Genomic DNA, 19,136 nt, shown 5'->3' with positions numbered 1-19,136 from the left:
TACTCTNTAGCNTCATAATAAGACATATTTCAACTTTCTTCACATTTTGCCAACCACAAGTAGGTATGAGTTCCTGATTGTTTTCAGTATTTTACTAAAATAACAGTAACTATATTTAGAATGTATTTTTGCAACACTGTACTAAGTATAGATATCTTTGACGAATAATAAATGTCAACACTTAGAAGTTGAAAATAAATCATTTAGAATTTTCTAAAATCACAACTCTAAATATATTCCTTAATATAAAATATACACCTATATGCTTCAAAAACATGTTGAAAGCTTTCCAAACATGGTTTCTTAATATTTTCAAACTAATAGTTTATTATTGGTACAATAAAACTTTAAATAAACACTATTTTATTTTATTTTATTTTTTATTTTAATTTAGGTGTATGACTGTTTTGGTGGCATGGATATCTGTGTACCATATCCCTGGAATGTCTTGGAGGCCAGAGCAGAGTGTTGGATCCCCAAGGACTTGAGTTACAGACGGGATGTGAGCAGGCATGTGGGTGCTGGGAATTGAGCCCTGGTTCTCTGGAAGAGCAGCCAGTGATCTTAACCACTGATCTCTCTCTTTAGCTCACAATATTGAACATTTTAAATCTTTAGTATATTATTAAATGAACATTGTTGTTCTGGAAATATTTCAACCCAAACAAACATTCTAAAGCAGCAAAATTAACAATGCACCTCATGTTTTACAGATATTTTTCACTAAAATATTAATTTATAACTTATTTATCTCAAAAACTGTGCAATTAAAGTAAAATCCTTTAACCTCTTGTCCCTACTTAGATTAAGGAAAGACAGAAGAATCCCAAAGTGAAAAGCCTAATTCCTGAGGCTGTGAACTGCTGGGAGGTGAATGTTTCTGCATCATTCCTGTGAGACAAATCCCTTGTTACTGTTGATTGCAACCTGAAGTGCTTCCTTCATTCTTCTCTTTGAGGAATACTTAGGCAGGTCTAGCATACTGTAACATGTCAATGATCTTAGGTTATCTTCTTCACTGAAGGTTTCAGGACACCGGAATACTATCCCTTCATTCTGTATGCCTTTCACATGCAGCCTATCACATCCTGTAAGAAACACTAGAAAGGAATACAATTTTGTTAAGAATTTTCATCTAGAAAATTTCAAGATACATAAGAAGAAATAATGATCACATTTAATAAATATTGAGCACACTTTTTGTGCAGAAAAACTGCACAGGGGCAGGGGCGGGGGCAGGGGCAGGGGAAGCCTAGAAAAATCATGGCTTTGGGGGTTTGTGCTCTACACATATATGTGCCTTGCCATTAAAATGATCTATTACCTGAAAAGTGGATATGTATTATAGTACTTACAGAGGAATTTTTTCTTTTCATCCAAAGTTAAGTCATGGAAAGCTTTCCAAAACAGCAGAATAGTTGGGTGTGATTTGTCATATCCAGCTCTATACTTTGAATTCTTTAGAACAAGAGAAAAAAAGAGAAAAAGTTTTAGGAAGGATATGCATCAGTTATTTGGAACCGTTAAAGGGTACTTGGGATACCACTTACATTTTCAAATTGTTTCCAGTCACAAGTAGCATTTCCAATCATTGCTGTCATTAGTTCTTCGGGCTGGAATTTCCTAATTATATCCCAGTTACACACCTTGTAAAATCCTCTATGAAATTCTTCATAAATCGTCTTTATAGAGATGTTAAAAATGTAATCAACACACTTAGACACATAGTCTTTCCTTGAGGGAAGAAAAATAAAAATAAATGACATGCCTTATCTGTGACTACAATACTATCTATTTTTCTCTCTTTACTCTATTGAGAATGAAAAGTATATCTTCTGTGTAGCCAACAAGTCTATACAAGACAGGGAAATGAAAACCTGACTAACTAGAAAAAAAAGGTCCTTAGAGAATATAAGAGAAAGACTCTGACTCTATGGTATTCTCATTTTCCTTATTATAAGGAGTAATTTTATCTCCAATCTGAATATTTGTCTTTGAACAGGGACATGTCCCAGTGGGCTCATTATACATGGAAAATGCTTTGTAACAATCTTACCTACTAAATATTGTAGCTTAGCTATTTTCCCTCACTAGCTGCTCTCCAGCATCAGAAGAATTTACTGCATAGTAAATAGTTAGCTTAAAGAATGGTCAAAATTCCAAAATTTATGGAGTATGGTGACCATGGAACGTCATATGCTTTCATACCACAGGGAACTACAGGGATAAGTCCGGCCATTTGGCCCTTGCTTCTTTGCCTCTACACATTCCTTTCTGACATCCTTACCTGACTACCCCTTGTTTGCAGGAAACCATGTTATAAGTATTCTCCCCAGGATGGCATGCTTTCTCTTTGCAATCATCAGATTTTCCTATGAAAATGAAATTCTCAGAGCTGGCCCCTCTCTTCTCCTCGCACCCCCTAACTCTTTTCTAGTGGATCACTTTATGAAAATAAGTTCTGCAAGGCTGGCTTTGCATTATCGGATGCACTTTCCACAGTATGATAGAGTTCCCAGTGGTAAGTGACACCGTGTGGATGTGGTTTGACTCTGTCCAGCAAGCACATACGTGGTGAGATTTATCTCTCCCATTGTTGGGTATTAAGAAGGTAGAAACTTGATCTAACTATAGTGTTCATGGTGGGACCTTTGGAGAGTGATTACAGTTACATGAAATCAACACAGAAGAGCCCCATGACTGAACTCTGGCAGCCTTACTAGGTGAGTGAGGAAGATGAAAAGATACACATCCACACTCCTCATGTCTGTCCGGTGCTGCCCTCTCACACTCAAGATGAGGCTAGCAAGAAGGCCACCCACAGATATGGTCCTTGAATTTCCAGAACTGTGACATAAATGAAATTCTTTTCCTTATAAAGTTACCCAGTATTTGATATTTCATTACAGCAATGGAAAGTGGACTATGTGGGGTATAGAAACATGTCCACTAGGCACATGTCCACCGCCACCCCACCACCACCCCTTTAAACAGCTTTTGTAACTAGCCTATTTGAACCACCTCTCTCTGTCCTCCCTGTAACCAGTCATGTGCTGCCAGTGTAACAACCAGATTCCCGAAAGGAAGGGGGAGGAGGGTGGGATGTCAGGAGACAGAAAGGAAGAGAAATACAGAGAAGACAGAGGGAAGGGAAACAGAAAAGACAGGTAGGAAAACCTCATTTGTATCATTTGCCAATGTTTATGGTCTAAATATTCCTGCCATGGCTGACTTCAAATTACTAATACTTCAAATAATAAACTTCGAACAGTGATGAAAATTTTGCAGTCAGATCCCATAAACTGGTACCAACTGGTTTATTTGATACATTACATGATTGTCTATTTGGGTGTCAGCTTTCTGACCACTAGGATATAAGTTACATATTGTGCCCTTTTCAAGCTTCTGTTACCAATATCTAGAATATATTGTGGCAGAGAATAGGGACTAAAAATATACCTTAAAAGACAAAAATGTTTATTATTGAATCATTTCTTCTCTTCTCCTACTTGTTTAGCATTCTAAAAAAAAAAAAAACTAAAACAAACATCCAAGAAGCTCAAATATACTTTAAATTGTATCAATGCAAACATTTTATGCCTTTTCAAAGTAAATATTTTAGGTCTCTAAACTTACTTGTTGGTTTCGTTCACAGGCACAGAGATCCCATTTGGAATTAAATTAACATCTTTTTGATCCCAGTATATCTATAACCAAAATATAATCAACCGATAAACATAAATGTGAATCTGTCGTTATTATCCTTATACCATCCCTAAAATTTTATAGAAATTAATTATCTTTAAAAATATTGATAATTCATATTAAAGGTTCTATAATAAAATTATTTTCAAAGTAATAGATGATGGCTGGGGATACTTTATTGACATAGGTGCAATCTCTAGCAACTCCTTGTGACACTAAAACATACATACATACATACATTCATACATGCATACATACATACAACAAAAACTGATTAAAGCCAATCTATAATCAAGATTTCTTGCTACTTACAGAAAAATACATGTCAAGTTCTTCAATATCACCAGCCTCACAATTTAGAACTTCTTGCAAATTCCTATTGAAAATTGATTTAAAATGATATATTTGATGTTATAAAATTTCAAAGTAATAATCATTCAATGGGGAAAATTAAGTACTACAGACATGCACAAAATTAAGTATAAATTTTGTCTCCTACTCCTTCTCACTCATCTTCTTAGAATAATCTTGATTTAGAATTTGATTTGTTATTCTACTCTACCTCATTGATAGTGCTGTGTATTGTGAAAATGATTATGCAGACAAGACTCTAAAGCAGAGAGAATTTACTTTGTCAAGTCTGGAGTGTCTTTGGTTGTCACAGTTAAAGGTTGTCATCTAGTGAGTAGTGACCCTAGACACTTTCAAATACATCACATGCTCTGAAGCACCTGCCACAAAGAGAACTAAAACAACCACATGCCTGTGGTTATGGCTCAGTAGATGCGCTGTTTAAAAAGGAGGAGGCACCGGGTTGGATACCCAATCAAAACATTCAAAACAGAAAAGGCCAAAATGTCAAATTGTCACTCTTGATAAACCCTTCTTTAATAAACCCTACCACTAATGGGCCACGAAAAAAAAAAAAAGAATCATTTCATGCAATTTTTTATCAACACTTTAAGAAAAATTTGTGGCAGAAAAAGGACATTTTATCCACTTAGTTCCTAGTGAACCTGAACATGCTTTTATTTTTGGATAAACCATATTCATATTCACTTATGGCACTATTTCTTCATAAACCACATGTATATGCACTTACGGTACTAACTAAATTTATAAACCATATAAATGTACTATAGCACTATATTAATAAACCACATCTAAATATGTACACTTATAACACTGTATCTATTTATAAATTATATCTCTGTATAAACATAGTCATAGTACCATATTTTTACAAATCACATCTATACCATCTTATCACACTATATTTATAAATCATATCTCTGTATATATACATGTTTATATTACTGTATCTATTCATAAACCACAACTATGTGCATGCACATATCGTGATATATTTATTATAAACCACATGTATATATGAACTTATAACACTGTATTTATAAGTCATATATATATGCACTTATAGCACTAATTTACTTATAAATCACATTACATATATTTACAACACTGCATCTGTTTATAAGCTACATATATGTGCACTTATACATTGCATACATTTGTAAACCATATCTATATATGTATATGCACTTATAGCATCATACATATTTATAGGATAAGAAGGATGACCCATGTTCATCCTGAGAACTCGCCTAAGTACTTTCCACCGTGATAAAGAACCCAGGTCCAAACTCTTTATTATACTAGTTTTTTGATCAGAGGAACATCTGCTTTTTCTTCATTTCTGAAGGCTTACTCTATTTACAGCAAGTCATGCTAATGGAAGCCCACCTACAGGACACACAATATTAAAATTGAATAACTTATCTGTGTCATGTGTGATATTATTTATACTTAAAAAGATGGTACTTAATGCTGCTTTCATAAAGCAAATATATGTACTTACCTCCCCAAGAGAAGACTAAGTTCTTTTAAGTCTTCCAAAGATGGTTTTTGGTTCAAAAGTTTTTTGTATAAAGCCAGTGGGAAAGGAAGGTTGATAACCTTTATGTTATGTAGGGAGAGTCCACACAAGATTCCAAATAGGAAATAGCTGCTCTTCTCAAACTTGGGCTGGAAAATACATTTGAAAAAAGTTCCTAAGCTATTATAAATAATCAGTTCTACAAAGGCACAACTAGACCAATAAAAGAACAAATTTTAGCTCCCTTTTCTAATTAACATCACGTTAGACAAAAACTGAGTTTCAAAGAATAAAAAATTCAGACTCTTTTATAAGTTGTAATACAATTTCAATTTTTCCATAATGCTCTTTCTATTCTTTATGTTTATTTGTTTTTGTTTGCTTGCTTGAGACATACTGAGAAAACTTTCTTTTGATAGTTCTCAAAACTAACTGTATAGCTGAGGGTGACCTTGAACTCCTCTTGCCTGTACCTTCTAAGAGAGTGGTTACAGCCCTGTGCTGCCATGCCCAGCTTCTTGCATAATTTTCAATATAGATTAACAATACAGAACATTAAATAAATGAATTTTTGGTTAGTGGTAGTATTTCTGAAATGTAGAATCATGCTCGGGTGGAATTACAAAGTTTTCCTTTGGAATTTTAAGGTCCTGACTGTCCAATTCATGGACACAGGTGACAATAAGGAAGGATGGTTGTTCTGTAGCAAGATTTCAATTTAGCAGAATGAACGCCAGATGAGTGTTCCAGGAATGGTGGCTCCATTTGGCAATGCAGCCCCACATGGGGCTTACCACTGGAGTGGCGCTCATGGGGCCTCGTTGTCACTCTGGAATACTGTCTTACAATGTAGACCCTTTGCCTGCAGACAATCCTGTCATGATGCCTTGTGTTAGGAGACCTCTTGAGAGCTGATTTATGTCAGCACCATGCCCTTGGATTTTGACCTCTGAGCTCCTTAACAAAGTACCAACAAAAACAGACCAACGCATTTTTCTTCTCTGCATCTTGTTGTCCTCGTTAGAGAAACCAAAACTAAAGGACAAAAAACTTTCCAGACCAAAACAGTAGCCCAGGGAGGAAGCTATCCTAGTGTGACATTCCGGGATCCCTGCTCCAGTACCTTTCTGGATGGGAGCAGGTTCTGAGGTTCAGTGACTCACAGGGTGAGTTTTCTCCCAGTTCTCCTTACCCTATTCACTCCACTGCTGGAATTCTGAAATGAGTTAAAGCGCAGCACAATCTGCAAAGGCCTCTCCCAGTCAGTTTTCCATCCCATAATTTGTAATACACACTCTGGTTCAACTTAATTTTACTGTTTTATCAAGCCATATATAAATTAATATAAAATTGTGTGTGTGTGTGTGTGTGTGTGGTCTGTTTTTTACTTAACAGAACTGTATGAATGTGCTTTAAAGTGAGGGCTTTACTAAGTGTGGTGCACGCCTACAATCCAAAGCATTTAGAAGGTAGAGGCAGGAGAACTGTGAGTTCAAGGATAGCTTGGAATATATAGTAAGGCACTGAATAAGACAATTTTTAAAAAGATAAAAATGAAAAATAATTATAGTCAAAAGAGTCAACCAACATCTCAGAATTCACAGCTATCTCTACTAGTTTACCTACAGTTTCTCTCTACTAATTTGAAACATACTGCATTATAACTCTAAAAATTAAGGACACATGCCAGGACATGGTTTTCCACAAATTGCCTAATCATGCCAGAGCACAGCTGCAGTTCCACAGGTGATGTGGTACTACTCAAAATAGAGAAGCCAAGTGGCACAGTCCTGATTTTACACTGTGGTTTTCATATTGCAGCATGTAATGTGTTTTATGAGAAAGACAGAACTTACATTGACTGGAAACCACATGTTGGAACCCTTTTCAGGGTACATGAACATTTCATATTTGGGGTCTGTCATCTCTTCAAATATACAGTGGAAGAACTCCGAACTCACTCCCAAACCCTCAGGAGGAGTTTCATTAATAAATTCAACCTAAAGAAAGAAAATTTATTTCAAGGCTGTTATTTAAAATATAGCTCCTTGGTCTTGATGTAAAAGTCTTCAGTGTGTTCTGGTCTTCTTGAGCTCACTAAAATGGCAAGATTCATACAGTTCTTTTCCTTCTCACACCCTATCTTCCCTCAGTTTGCTGCCCAGCAGTGAAAGCCAGGAGCCCATTTCTTCCCAGGTTGGTAAGTCGGTGAGCGGATCCTTTAGAGTGACACACTTACCACTAGAAGGAAGAGTATCTTGATATAAAATTTAATATGCATTAAACCCATGAGTCAGGAAATTCTCAAGTTATTCCACCTTGTCTGTCTTCATAGTAGCTTTCAGACTGAGCAACCTTGGCCTAATGAACAGCTATTTGTGTTCTCTAGCCCCTCCTCAAAGTACTTCTAGTAAGCAGCCCTTCTAGTGAGCGTGGGATAACAGTTCTCAAAAGTTGGGCAGGGGGCAGGGCTGGAGAGATGGCTCAGCAGTTAAAAGCACTGACTGTTCTTCCAAAGGTCCCGAGTTCAAATCCCAGCAACCACATGGTGGGTCACAACGATCCATAATGAGATCTGATGCCATCTTCTGGGTTGACTGAAGACAGCTACAGTATACTTGCAAATAATAATAAATAAATACATCTAAAAACAAACAAACAAAAAACAAGAAGCAGTTCTCCATGTTTCTGGATTTGATGGCCATGTGTTGACTTGATTTTACCCTGCCAATTCTGACAATTCCTTTTCTGGCTAACTTAATTGCTTTCATTAATTTATATACCTGATTTTTTTGGTGCTAGGGATTAAATTGGGTCCTTAGGCATGCGCGACAAGCACTATAGCTCTCCCATGCCTTGTATTTTGAATATGTGTATGTATCCTCAAGTTTCACTTTCTCAGATGTCGCCCTTCTTGTCTGCCTGAGAGAGCGCACCTGCTACTGTTTGATCAAATGCTTTGGCTTGCTCAGGTCTCACAGTGATGACAAGCGTTAGGAAAGATAGTCTTGTCTTGCTCAGTCTATTTTGTATAAGTCTTGAAGTTAACTTCTCTCTTAAAGGAGAGTCATTTCCTACAGAGGAAAGAATTTTCTACTGATATCTTCCTCACAGACAAAAGTATAAGAAAACTAAATACCAAAGGAGTCTGGCTTATAAAATAAACTTGTTTTATTATTATTATTATTATTTTCTATTTAAATCACATGCTAGGAAATAGCCCTTTCTGGTTTGAGTACTCTCTTCCAGGATCTGTTTTCTCTGGGAATTGACCACTTACAGTCTCAGCTGGTATCAGGAAAATCCACTCCCTTTGGAACTCCAGGCTCCAGCTCTTACCCACAGCATTTGTCATTATTCTGTTCTGTATGTAATATGGCCTTAGGTGCTACACAATAAACACTCACCAGGCATCCACAAAGGATTAAACAAAGAGTGGCAGGAATCAAAACCTATATTGCAGAGCCTAGACCTACAATGTGGGGAAATGTGCCTGTTAACACTTGCTATCTGTTGGGTGTATAGATCGTCTCAGTTCTTCACTATTTCTTGATTGAATTATTTTGAATATGATTTTGCAATGTCTCTCATTAAGAAGTTAGTATATGTTCCCAGTCTTTGGCTTGGGTTCATTTATGAGTCTTTTTTGGTTCAAACAATATTTAATGGTTACTAGATTGCATTTCCAGCACTGCTCTGAGAAGAACACACTTGCTGGTCCCAAGAGGAAAAAGAACATTAAAGTATAACCCAATGTCCTCAGCCAGTAATAGCATAGCATAGTCAGTCCCCACCTAACTTTTGGATATGTGAACAAACTCAATCAAAAACATGTATGGGTGGGAATGTAGCTCATGGTAAAGCACTTGCTTAGCATGTGTGGAAACTCTGGCTTTATTCCTTGCCTCACAAATACAAACATATTCATCAAAAAAAAAGACACCCAGAAATTCAGCTGCACTAGAAGATTTTTTAAATAAATGGTTATTTTTATGACATTAAGTATTGGAATGATTCATTTTAACCATCAATAGTTAAGTTAACCTGCAACTAATATGTAATTAAACATTCTATTGTCTCAAGGGAAAGGGGGTATTTCTGAAAACCAGGGTTGTGAATGCTGCTTCTTAATTATGAAGGTTCCTTCCCACAAAGAGAGAGAGAGAGAGAGAGGGAGAGAGAGAGAGAGAGAGAGAGAGAGAGAGAGAGAGAGAAGAAAGAGAGAGAGAGAGAGAGAGAGAATCCAGTGAAATTATTATTATTATTATTATTATTATTATTATTATTATTATTATTACCGATAGATTCTTCCTAAGGTCAAAGTCTTCCACTTGTCTTAATTGACGCAATGTGTCTTCCACCAGGTGACTTCGTCTGACTTTCAGTATAAGGGATTGTGAGGATCTCATCTTTTCTGGAGATGCCATGACTTCAGACTTTTAGAAAAAGAAATTTTTAGCTGGTTATCTTTTGGACCTTTAATACTCTCAGGGATAAAAGTGAGAATGGTGGAGCAGACCTACAATCCCTGGGGTGGAGGCTAGAGGATAGAAGATTCCAGATCTGGGGCTGCTAAGATGGTTTAGCAGGAAAAGGAACTTACTGCCTAGCCTCCAGACCTCAATTACCTCTCTGGAACCTATATGCTGAAGGGAGAGAACTGACTCAGGCCAGGCATCTTCTGAACTCCTTATGGAGATGGCGGCATACACGAGTACAGGACATAAACATAAAAGCATTTTTAGAAAGAAATTCAAAGCCATCTTTGGGATATATACCAAGGCTCAAATTTAAGGCTGACCCGGGCTAAATGGTTCCCCATCTTTTTACAAAAAAATAATCCTGAAAAGTTTTAAGTGCTTGTTTATTGTTTGTTCTTGTAAAAGGTGCAGCCACCATACCTTCCCCACCCCTCTACACAACCTTCTGAGTGCTGGAATTACAGGCACAAAGCATCAGGCTTGATTTATATTGAATAGTGCTAATAAAAATATTTTTGTGTCTTGCTGCCACTGCTCTGTATACTTGTAATTTAAGAAAGGTGTTATTAAATTTTAAGATAATACAATTACAGGATCAAACAAGTTGTAGTACCTGTTGTTCATGTGCAAAAATGAGTAACCAGCCATGAACAGTTAAGTAGTTAAAAATGTCTACAACCCCTTCCTATAGTAATCATAATGCTGACATCAAATCTGCTAAGAGAACAACCTTCAGAAGTCTAGTGTTGCATGTAAACCTCAGAAATGATGGTAAGTGCCATGGGGCAGATGAAGAAAGCTGATGCCAATAGGAAAAAGACAAAGAGAAGACATTCTCTGAGAGAATTCTCCATGAAAATAATAACCATCCACTTTGGAAGTCTCTGAAACTGTGTCTCAGGGAACCACACTGTTCTGGAGCACTCCTATTTGAAATAGGAGTGTCCCGAGCTTTCTTAAAATTTCAATATTCTTATATTGTAAATATAGGATTTGGTCTTGTTTCTGCTAAACTTCTTTGGATCAGAAATTTAGCACTGACTCACTGATAAGTGAATATTAGTCCAGAAATTTAGAATACCCAAGATACAATTTGCAAAACACAAGAAAACCAAGAAGAAGGAAGACCAATGTATGGATACTTCATTCCTTCTTAGAATAGGGAACAAAATACCCATGAAAGGAGTTACAGAGAAAAAGTTTGGAGCTAAGACAAAAGGATGGACTATCCAGAGACTACACCACCCGGGGATCCATCCCATCATCAGCCACCAAACGCAGACACTATTGCACATGCCAGTAAGATTTTGTTGAAGGGACCCTGATATAGTGGTCTCTTATGAGACTATGCCAGTGCCTGGCAAACACAGAAGTGGATGCTCACAGTCAGCTATTGGATGAAACACGGGGCCTCCAATGGAGGAGCTAGAGAAAGTACCCAAGGAACTAAAGGGGTCTGTAACCCTATAGGTGGAACAACAATATGAACTAACCAGTACCCTCTGAGCTCATGTCTCTAGCTGCATATGTAGCAGAAGAGGGCCTATTCAGCCATCACTGGGAAGAGAGGCTCCTTGGTCTTGCAAACTTTATATGACCCAAAACAGGGGAAGGCCAGGGCCAAGTAGTAGGAGTAGGTGGGTAGGGGAGCAGGGCGGGGGGAGGGTATAGGGAACTTTCGGGATAGCATTTGAAATGTAAATAAAGAAAATATCTAATAAAAAAAAATTTTAGCACTGGACTTGACTACCCTTGATTTGATCTTCAACATACCTCTGAGCCTTCAGGTCTAGCGCATGAACAATAAAGCTATGTTTAGGAATCCTCTGTCAAGACATCTTCCTTGGGGTCTGCTTTGCAATAGTGATACTTTGATTAATAGATAGCGGGTTTCTAAGGCAAGTGTGTTTGTTCAAACAAGCTTTCTACCATCTTAGGTAAGGCGTAGTCGACTCTGGGCTGGGGAACCCCTATTCCAGACCTCTGCCATGCCACCACATACTGAGACATTCATACAATTCTACTAAATTGTTCTGTTATTCCTTGAGCTTTTTCTCTTCCCCTGGTTCTTTATTGACTCCTGTGTTCGGGAGTCTGTAGCTCTGGATACTTCAGCAACACTGACTGTTAGACAATGTTGTTCATGGCTCTGAATGACACACAGTGGCCACTAACCATAACAGGCAGAAATTTCTCTTGCCTAGTGAAGACCTAGTTTAAGAATCTCCATCTTATTCTATTGTCCACATAATCTCCACCCGTTCCCTGTGTGCGTGAGTCTTCCCTTTCTACATTATTTTATTTGAATTGGCTAGTTAGTTTAAATTAGTTAGTTAGGTTAATTTGGAGCTTACCGTTTTGACTTTATACATCAAATCCTTTGGAGAACAGAGCTGTGAAGTCTACTTCGCAATTACACCCATGAGAATTTCTACCAGAAATAATCTCTCCTAGTCCTTCTTATATGTACCTTGTAAAAGTTCACGTATCTTCTCATTAGCATGATCGATTAGTCATTTCTATAGAGAAACCACTACATATGGAAGGAACTGCTTAAAAGAATTTTATGAGGAGCTTACATTTGAGAGAAAAAGGCTTTACTTTTTCCCTTTGCCAGAATGTCAGACAGATGAAAATAGGACTCGGTCAAACTGACTGATGACATGGTGATTAAAAAGAGCTAGTTATTAATATTCCTTCTAGGCTCCACCCCACAGTTATCTGGGAATAGCCAGGTATGCCTGATTCACTATAAAAGGGGCTGTTTGGCCCCCCCCCCCCATCTTACTCTCTCTGTCCCTTCTCTTGCCATTCCCCTCCCCCCTCTCTCTCCCTGTGTTCCTAGCTGGCCTCTACCCTCTACTCCCTCCCTTTCTCCCCACCTCTCTCTCTGCCTTTCTCTGTCTCTATTCCCTCTTCAACCCCCCCCCCATACCCTAAATAAACTCTATTCTATACTATATCTGTCATATGGCTGGCACCTCAGGAGCAAGGGATGCTCTAGCATGGGCACGCAGAGGCATCCCTTTCCATCTCACCATACTGTGCCTCTAACAAACATATCCTGGCTCTTTCTTTCTTTTTTATAAAACACAACACTAATAACAGAAGATTGATAAGTCTTTATTCTTGGAATGATATTACTAGCATGCTTCTTGTGTCTTGATTTCTTATTATAAAAACCTGGAATTGATGGCATGATGCCCTGACAAAGTCAAATCTACTTAATAGAGTATAAAACGAAATACTTTGAGTCAAAATGGCTTCTTTTGTGGACATGGTACCCTAGACTTCTTTGTTTTATACAGATGGCAAGTGTTGTTTGGATTTATAACAAATGCAATAATGTGTATGATGTTGGATTCCTTTTTTGTTTGTTTGGGTTTTGTTGTTGTTGTTGTTTTTCCAGACAGGGTTTCTCTGTGTAGCCCTGGCTGTCCTAGAACACACTCTGTAGACCAGGCTAGCCTAGAACTCAGAAATCCNCCTGCCTCTACCTCCCAAGTGCTGGGATTAAAGGCATGGGCCACCACTGCCCGGCATGATGTTGGATTCCAATAAATCATTAACATTTAAATATCATAAGTCAATATGAATCTTTTCTGGGAAATGACCTAGAAAACAAGTTGTAGCAATCAAAAAAGTTTGAAAAATCTTTAATATAAAGACTAGGGCAATAATATATATAATTATATTAATAATTATATATAATAATTATATTAATGTATAGGTATATTATATAATTATATATAAATATACAATTTTTCCTTAGACATAATATAATATGTAAATGTTATATGTAAGTGTTGTATGCTAGTAATACAATTGTGAGAGAGGAACAAAACAAAGTAGAAAGTTAGTTCTAAAAATTAGAAAGTATGTGTTAGATATAGGATATAGATGTCATATTTGAACTGTGCATTCTGCAGTCTCATTATTTGCATGTTGAGCAATTATGGGTCTCTGTGTTAATTGCTATGTGTTATAAGAAGCAGTTTCTTTAATAGAGTTTGAGAAATTCACTAATAATCTATGTTTATAGCAATAAGTCATTAGTAGTTATTTTAATACCATGTCCATTTAGCAGAATAATAATAGAAAGTTCTCCTCTAGGGCCTCTAACCTACATAGGCACAAGTTCCTTGGCCCTGATCCTGGTGCCAAGTATTGGTTTAATCTCATAGAATAAGCTTCAAATTGAACAAGAAAATGGTTGGTTATTTTCAGACACTCATGCCACTCTTGCAGCAGTTGGCATCTCTTGCCAGGACAATCATTATCTTGCAGTATTCATCTCTAGGTCAGATTAATGATTTTTTTCTCCTGTAGTAGTGTGCATAGCACCTTCTAGGACCATAAAAGCTAGCCAATGCAGCTTCCAAGTCAGTATCTACTTGATTTCCTCTATGTTCTATGAGTCATGTATTCAGTGTCTTCTGTGACAGGGCCTATATCATGCACTTTCCCTGCAGGCTGAGGGACCTTCACAGAAGAAGGGGTGGTAAGACTGTAAAATTCAGGAGTGGTTGATGGGCAACAGTAATTTGACTGGGGATTAAAAACAGGGTGGAATGGAGAGACAAAGAACATTAAATTAGGTAGGTAGAGAGGTGAGGGTGGATCTGGGAGGAGCTTGATGGGAATTTAATATGATCAAAATACATTGTATGAAATTCTCAAAGAATTAACAAAATAGTATTCAAATATGTTTATGCTTACAAGTCAAGCTCTGAGATACTGGGCAGGTGGGGGAGCACCCTCTCAGAGGCAGGGGGGTAGAGCGATGGGGTGAAGAATTCAGGGAGGGTGACTGGGAAGGGGGCAACTTTTGGAATATAAATAAATTATTTATTAAAAATTAAATTAAAAATTAATAAAAAGAATAAGTGAAAAATATTAAACTGGAAGCAGCATGAGATGACCAGAACACAGAGGAATGAGATAACTAGATTAGCAGACTAAAGGGTTAAATCCTGAAAAGAAATTTGAGCTGGCATTTGCCTTAAAATATTTCAGAAAAAAGAACTAGTAGTCACTGCAAAGTTAACAAAAGTGGTAGACACATAAAAAGTGGTTACCCAGATTGGCTTGAATATCTTTTAACTGAGTCTCCAAAGATTCATGTGAAACTTTGTCTCTAGTGTGGTCATAATTAACTTTTAAACTGGACTTCCTAGAAGATAATTAGATCATGGGGGGGGATTAGATCATGGGACACTACCCTTGGAAGGGATTACTATGAGCCTCACAGAGTGGGCCACTTCCTGTGAGAACAGGTTGTTATAAAGTGAGGTCATCCAATGCAACGGGCCCCTATGGCACATGGCAAAGTCCTTTTGTGGTCCTCTTTGTGTTTTAATGCTGGTAGTGGGACACAGGGTAGTGAAGAAATAAGAACGGGCCCATCAGGATTCCTACATCATGTCAGTGAACATTTGAGTTAAATAAAGCCCTTTATAAAGGATATAGCCTCAGTTAGTTTGGCATAATAACAGAAAACATACATACCAACAGTTTTACATATGAGTCATATTTCATTAGCTTAATTTTGGATGACAAATCAAAGACAAATAGAAAATCACTGAAAACAATGACATCTGAGGATTCTGTAGAGACCTAAAAAAAGAAAAAATAGGCAAACAAGTTTTGACAATGAAAAAAATGACATTCATTCCTTTCCTAACTGTATCTCTATATTTACTGTTAGGATCTTTTCAATCTATTACAATAAAGCACCTCCTCTTCCTTCCTTCTGTCTGTCTGTCTTTCCTTCTTTGTTTATGTTACAAAATGTTATATATCCTAGGTTGACCTTAAACTCACTATGTCCCAGAGAATGACCTTGCACCTCTTTTTAAAATTATTTTTAAATTTTTAAATTATTTTATCATTTTAAGTTATGGTCTTTTATTGTTGCATGTGTATCTGTGTATGACATGCATGCAGTGTTTGCAATGTCCAAAGATGCCAGAAGATTATATCTGATCTCCTTGAACTAGAGTTGCAAATGCAGACAGGTGTGAACTGCCCATATGGGTTCTAGAGCTAAAACCAGGTTCTCTGGAAGAGCATTCAGTTCTTTTAACCATAGAGCCATCTCTCCAGCCCTGACCTTGTACTCTTTTTTTGACCTTGTACTTCTGATCCTTTATCCTTCACCAAAGTATAAAGATTATAGGACCTCAAAGCTATACCTGGTTTATGCAGTACTAAGGATCAAGAACTTGGCTCTCCATTTATTCTAAGCAAGTACTCTACCAAATGAGCTACGTATCTAGCCCTTAGAAATAATTCTATAAGAAAACAAATTTGTTTTATGAACAAAATGTTTAAATTTTCAGTGGCATGCAATTTAGCAAATTTAGTATTGTAATAAGGACATTTTCTGATGTAGGGATGACATAATTGCTAACAATTGCTTTAAGTCATGAACATTCTTACAAGGCGATATGTTATACTTACCAGAATTTTATCCCGATTGAACATTCTTCCTGTGTCTGTATCAAAGTCAAAGATGCCAGAAAGCTCATTTATGATGAAGGCACTTTCTGGAAGTTGACAGTTAGCCTTAAAGAGAACAAGACCTTGAATTTCATTTTCTATTAATAAATTATATAGCATGCAAAACCTAGATTCATATGCATATATACATTTGTCAGTGACTGAGAAAGTGTGTTTTAGACTAGTTGAATTAAATGGGATAAACTTCATTTAAGCATATTTCACTGAAACATCAAATTCTGTCACTCAAGAATTTTCTGTCTACGAGGTGGTGGTGGTGCTCATTTTTAATCCAACCATTCAGGAGGCAGAGACAGAGGGATCTCTGAGAGGCCAGCCTGGGCTACAGAGTCAGTTACAGGGCAGCCAAGGCTACACAGAGAAACTGTCTCAAAACAAAACAAGGGAACAAACAAACTGTACTCAAACAAAAAACAAAACAAAAACCAACAACAACAGCAAAGAATTTTCTATCCTCATGGTATCTATCAGTCATTAAAAAAAATTCTGGCTTCTCCATGTATCTTTTCCAGTGTCAGTCTCTCTGTGAATTTGCAGGACAGTTGGGGTTTTTTTCCCCTTTACCTACAAATACAAATGCTAGTTCTATATCAATTTGTATATGTGTTGTCTTGCTTTTTCAATTTCACATGTAGATATTTTTGATACTTGAGGAAACACTGTGTGTGTCCCAAAATACAATCCATGTAAAGTACTCATTGTCAATTTACAAAGATCTTCTCAATAAATTTAATTTAAGAAATGTTAAAACTATCTTTGGGGGAGACATCATTCCATGTCACAGTAAGAATGGAGATAGTGTAGGTCATGGTAAGAATACTGGGTAAGGAGTCCTTTAAAGTTAGGGTCAGGCTACAAAGAAGGTGACATACGTACTCTAAGACAGATGACAGAAGAACTGGTTAAAACTACATCTTCCGCCGGGCCTGGTGGCGCAGGCCTTTAATCCCAGCACTCGGGAGGCAGAGGCAGGCGGATTTCTGAGTTCGAGGCTTGGTACTCTACCAAGTGAGTACCAGGACAGCCAGAGTTATACAGAGAAACCCTGTCTCGAAAAACCAAAAAAAAAAAACTACATCTTCCAAGAGTAGATAGATGTAAGAACTCCTGAGACACAGCCTCAGAGGCTGCCTGTTCTGACTTCAAACAAAGTTCCTAGTAGGCCTTTAAACCAAGATACTTATGACCTTGAGAATAAATTACTGCTGGCTTAGCCAAAAACTTCTTTAAAAATAATAATTCTGTGTTACCTATGGATTTCTATACAGACAGTAACCAGAAAGCATCGTCCTAAACACAGATAGTAATATTTTGTGCTTGGATCCACATAGTTTCCCATAGCTATTCAACCTGGATATTTGGTATCACTCAAGGCAAGCCAATGAGTGTATGCTATGTTAAGAGTTTATCTGCAGAAGGGTGGAGAGATGGCTCAGCAGTTAAGTACATTTGCTGCTCTTCTGGAGGACCTGAGTTCAAGTCCCAGCACTACATGATAGTTCACAACTCCAGTTGTAGGGGATCCAGTGACCTCTTCTGCTCTCCATAGATATTTGTATACAAATGGTGCACATGAAAGACGAACACCCACACATATAAATTAAAAATAAAGGTTTATTTGAAAAAACAAGATATGGATTGCCCACTTGTAAGTAATCAGAAAGAAGACACACATCTAGGATATAGTTTCTCATTAGCTATATATGTAAGGGTTATAACAACAGTTGCCAGAAGAAACAATGTTCACAAAGCAACTATTTCAGTAAGCAAGCATGCACAACTTATATGTACTACATGCAAAAAGATAAAAGAAAAATGGTATTATTCTTAAATTATAGGATTGTATGCACAGAAACTCAAAGGTAGAACCACAATTTAGTATTAATAGGTAAATCCAGCAAGAGTTCTACAAAGTAATGACAAATGGTTAGAGATTTAACTTTCAGATGAAAAGGCAAGGCTGAGGGACATAGTCTAGTTAGTAGTTTGTACTTAGCATGAACAAAGCCCAGGAGTCAGTTCTCAGCACCTCATACAAACCCAGAGGCATACAAGCCTGCCATCTCAGCTATTGGGAGTCAGAGAGAGGAGTACCAGAGGGTCAAGGTTATTTTCAATTATATAGTGGACTTGAGGCAGCTAAGGGTGCATGAGGCCCTGGTAGAGAAAGAGAGAGTCAGTGATAAGAAGACACACACAGAAAGCCAGAGCAATATTTTACCAAAATTAAAAACTAAGATGAGCATCAGGAAGATGCCTATCTTAGCACTTTCGATGCTAAGGCTGGAAGACCAAGTGTTCTGGGCCAGCTATAACTTGAAAGCAAATTCCTGGTCATGACACAAAATAACAACAGCAACAGCAACAGCAGCAGCAGCAGCAACAACAACAACAACAACAACAACAGGGCTGTGTGGGATGTAGCTTAGTTCTGTGACAGAGTACTTGCCTAGCATCTGGGAGGCCGTAAGTTGCATCTCCAGCACCAGGTAAAGAGAGAGAGAGAGAGAGAGAGAGAGAGAGAGAGAGAGAGA

General features: G+C 37.3%; 1 protein-coding gene across 1 annotated transcript in view; it reads right to left on the bottom strand.

Annotated features, from left to right (window-relative positions):
• Positions 1 to 317: 317 nt before the first annotated feature.
• Herc6 (HECT and RLD domain containing E3 ubiquitin protein ligase family member 6) overlaps positions 318 to 19,136 on the bottom strand; it is a 67,478-nt gene continuing 48,659 nt past the window's right edge. The window contains exons 14-23 of the mRNA XM_021190750.2: positions 16,543 to 16,647; positions 15,589 to 15,696; positions 9,898 to 10,035; positions 7,456 to 7,599; positions 5,582 to 5,748; positions 4,018 to 4,081; positions 3,637 to 3,707; positions 1,551 to 1,734; positions 1,356 to 1,458; positions 318 to 1,100 (exon numbers count right to left, since the gene is read on the bottom strand). Coding sequence (XP_021046409.1) covers positions 886 to 1,100; positions 1,356 to 1,458; positions 1,551 to 1,734; positions 3,637 to 3,707; positions 4,018 to 4,081; positions 5,582 to 5,748; positions 7,456 to 7,599; positions 9,898 to 10,035; positions 15,589 to 15,696; positions 16,543 to 16,647 — 1,299 coding nt within the window. The 3' untranslated portion in view covers positions 318 to 885. The remainder of the gene's footprint in view (positions 1,101 to 1,355; positions 1,459 to 1,550; positions 1,735 to 3,636; positions 3,708 to 4,017; positions 4,082 to 5,581; positions 5,749 to 7,455; positions 7,600 to 9,897; positions 10,036 to 15,588; positions 15,697 to 16,542; positions 16,648 to 19,136) is intronic.

Source organism: Mus pahari, chromosome 2, assembly GCF_900095145.1.
Source record: "Mus pahari chromosome 2, PAHARI_EIJ_v1.1, whole genome shotgun sequence".
NCBI classification, from domain to species: Eukaryota; Metazoa; Chordata; class Mammalia; order Rodentia; family Muridae; genus Mus; species Mus pahari.
This window is presented reverse-complemented; position numbering and strand designations above follow the sequence as displayed.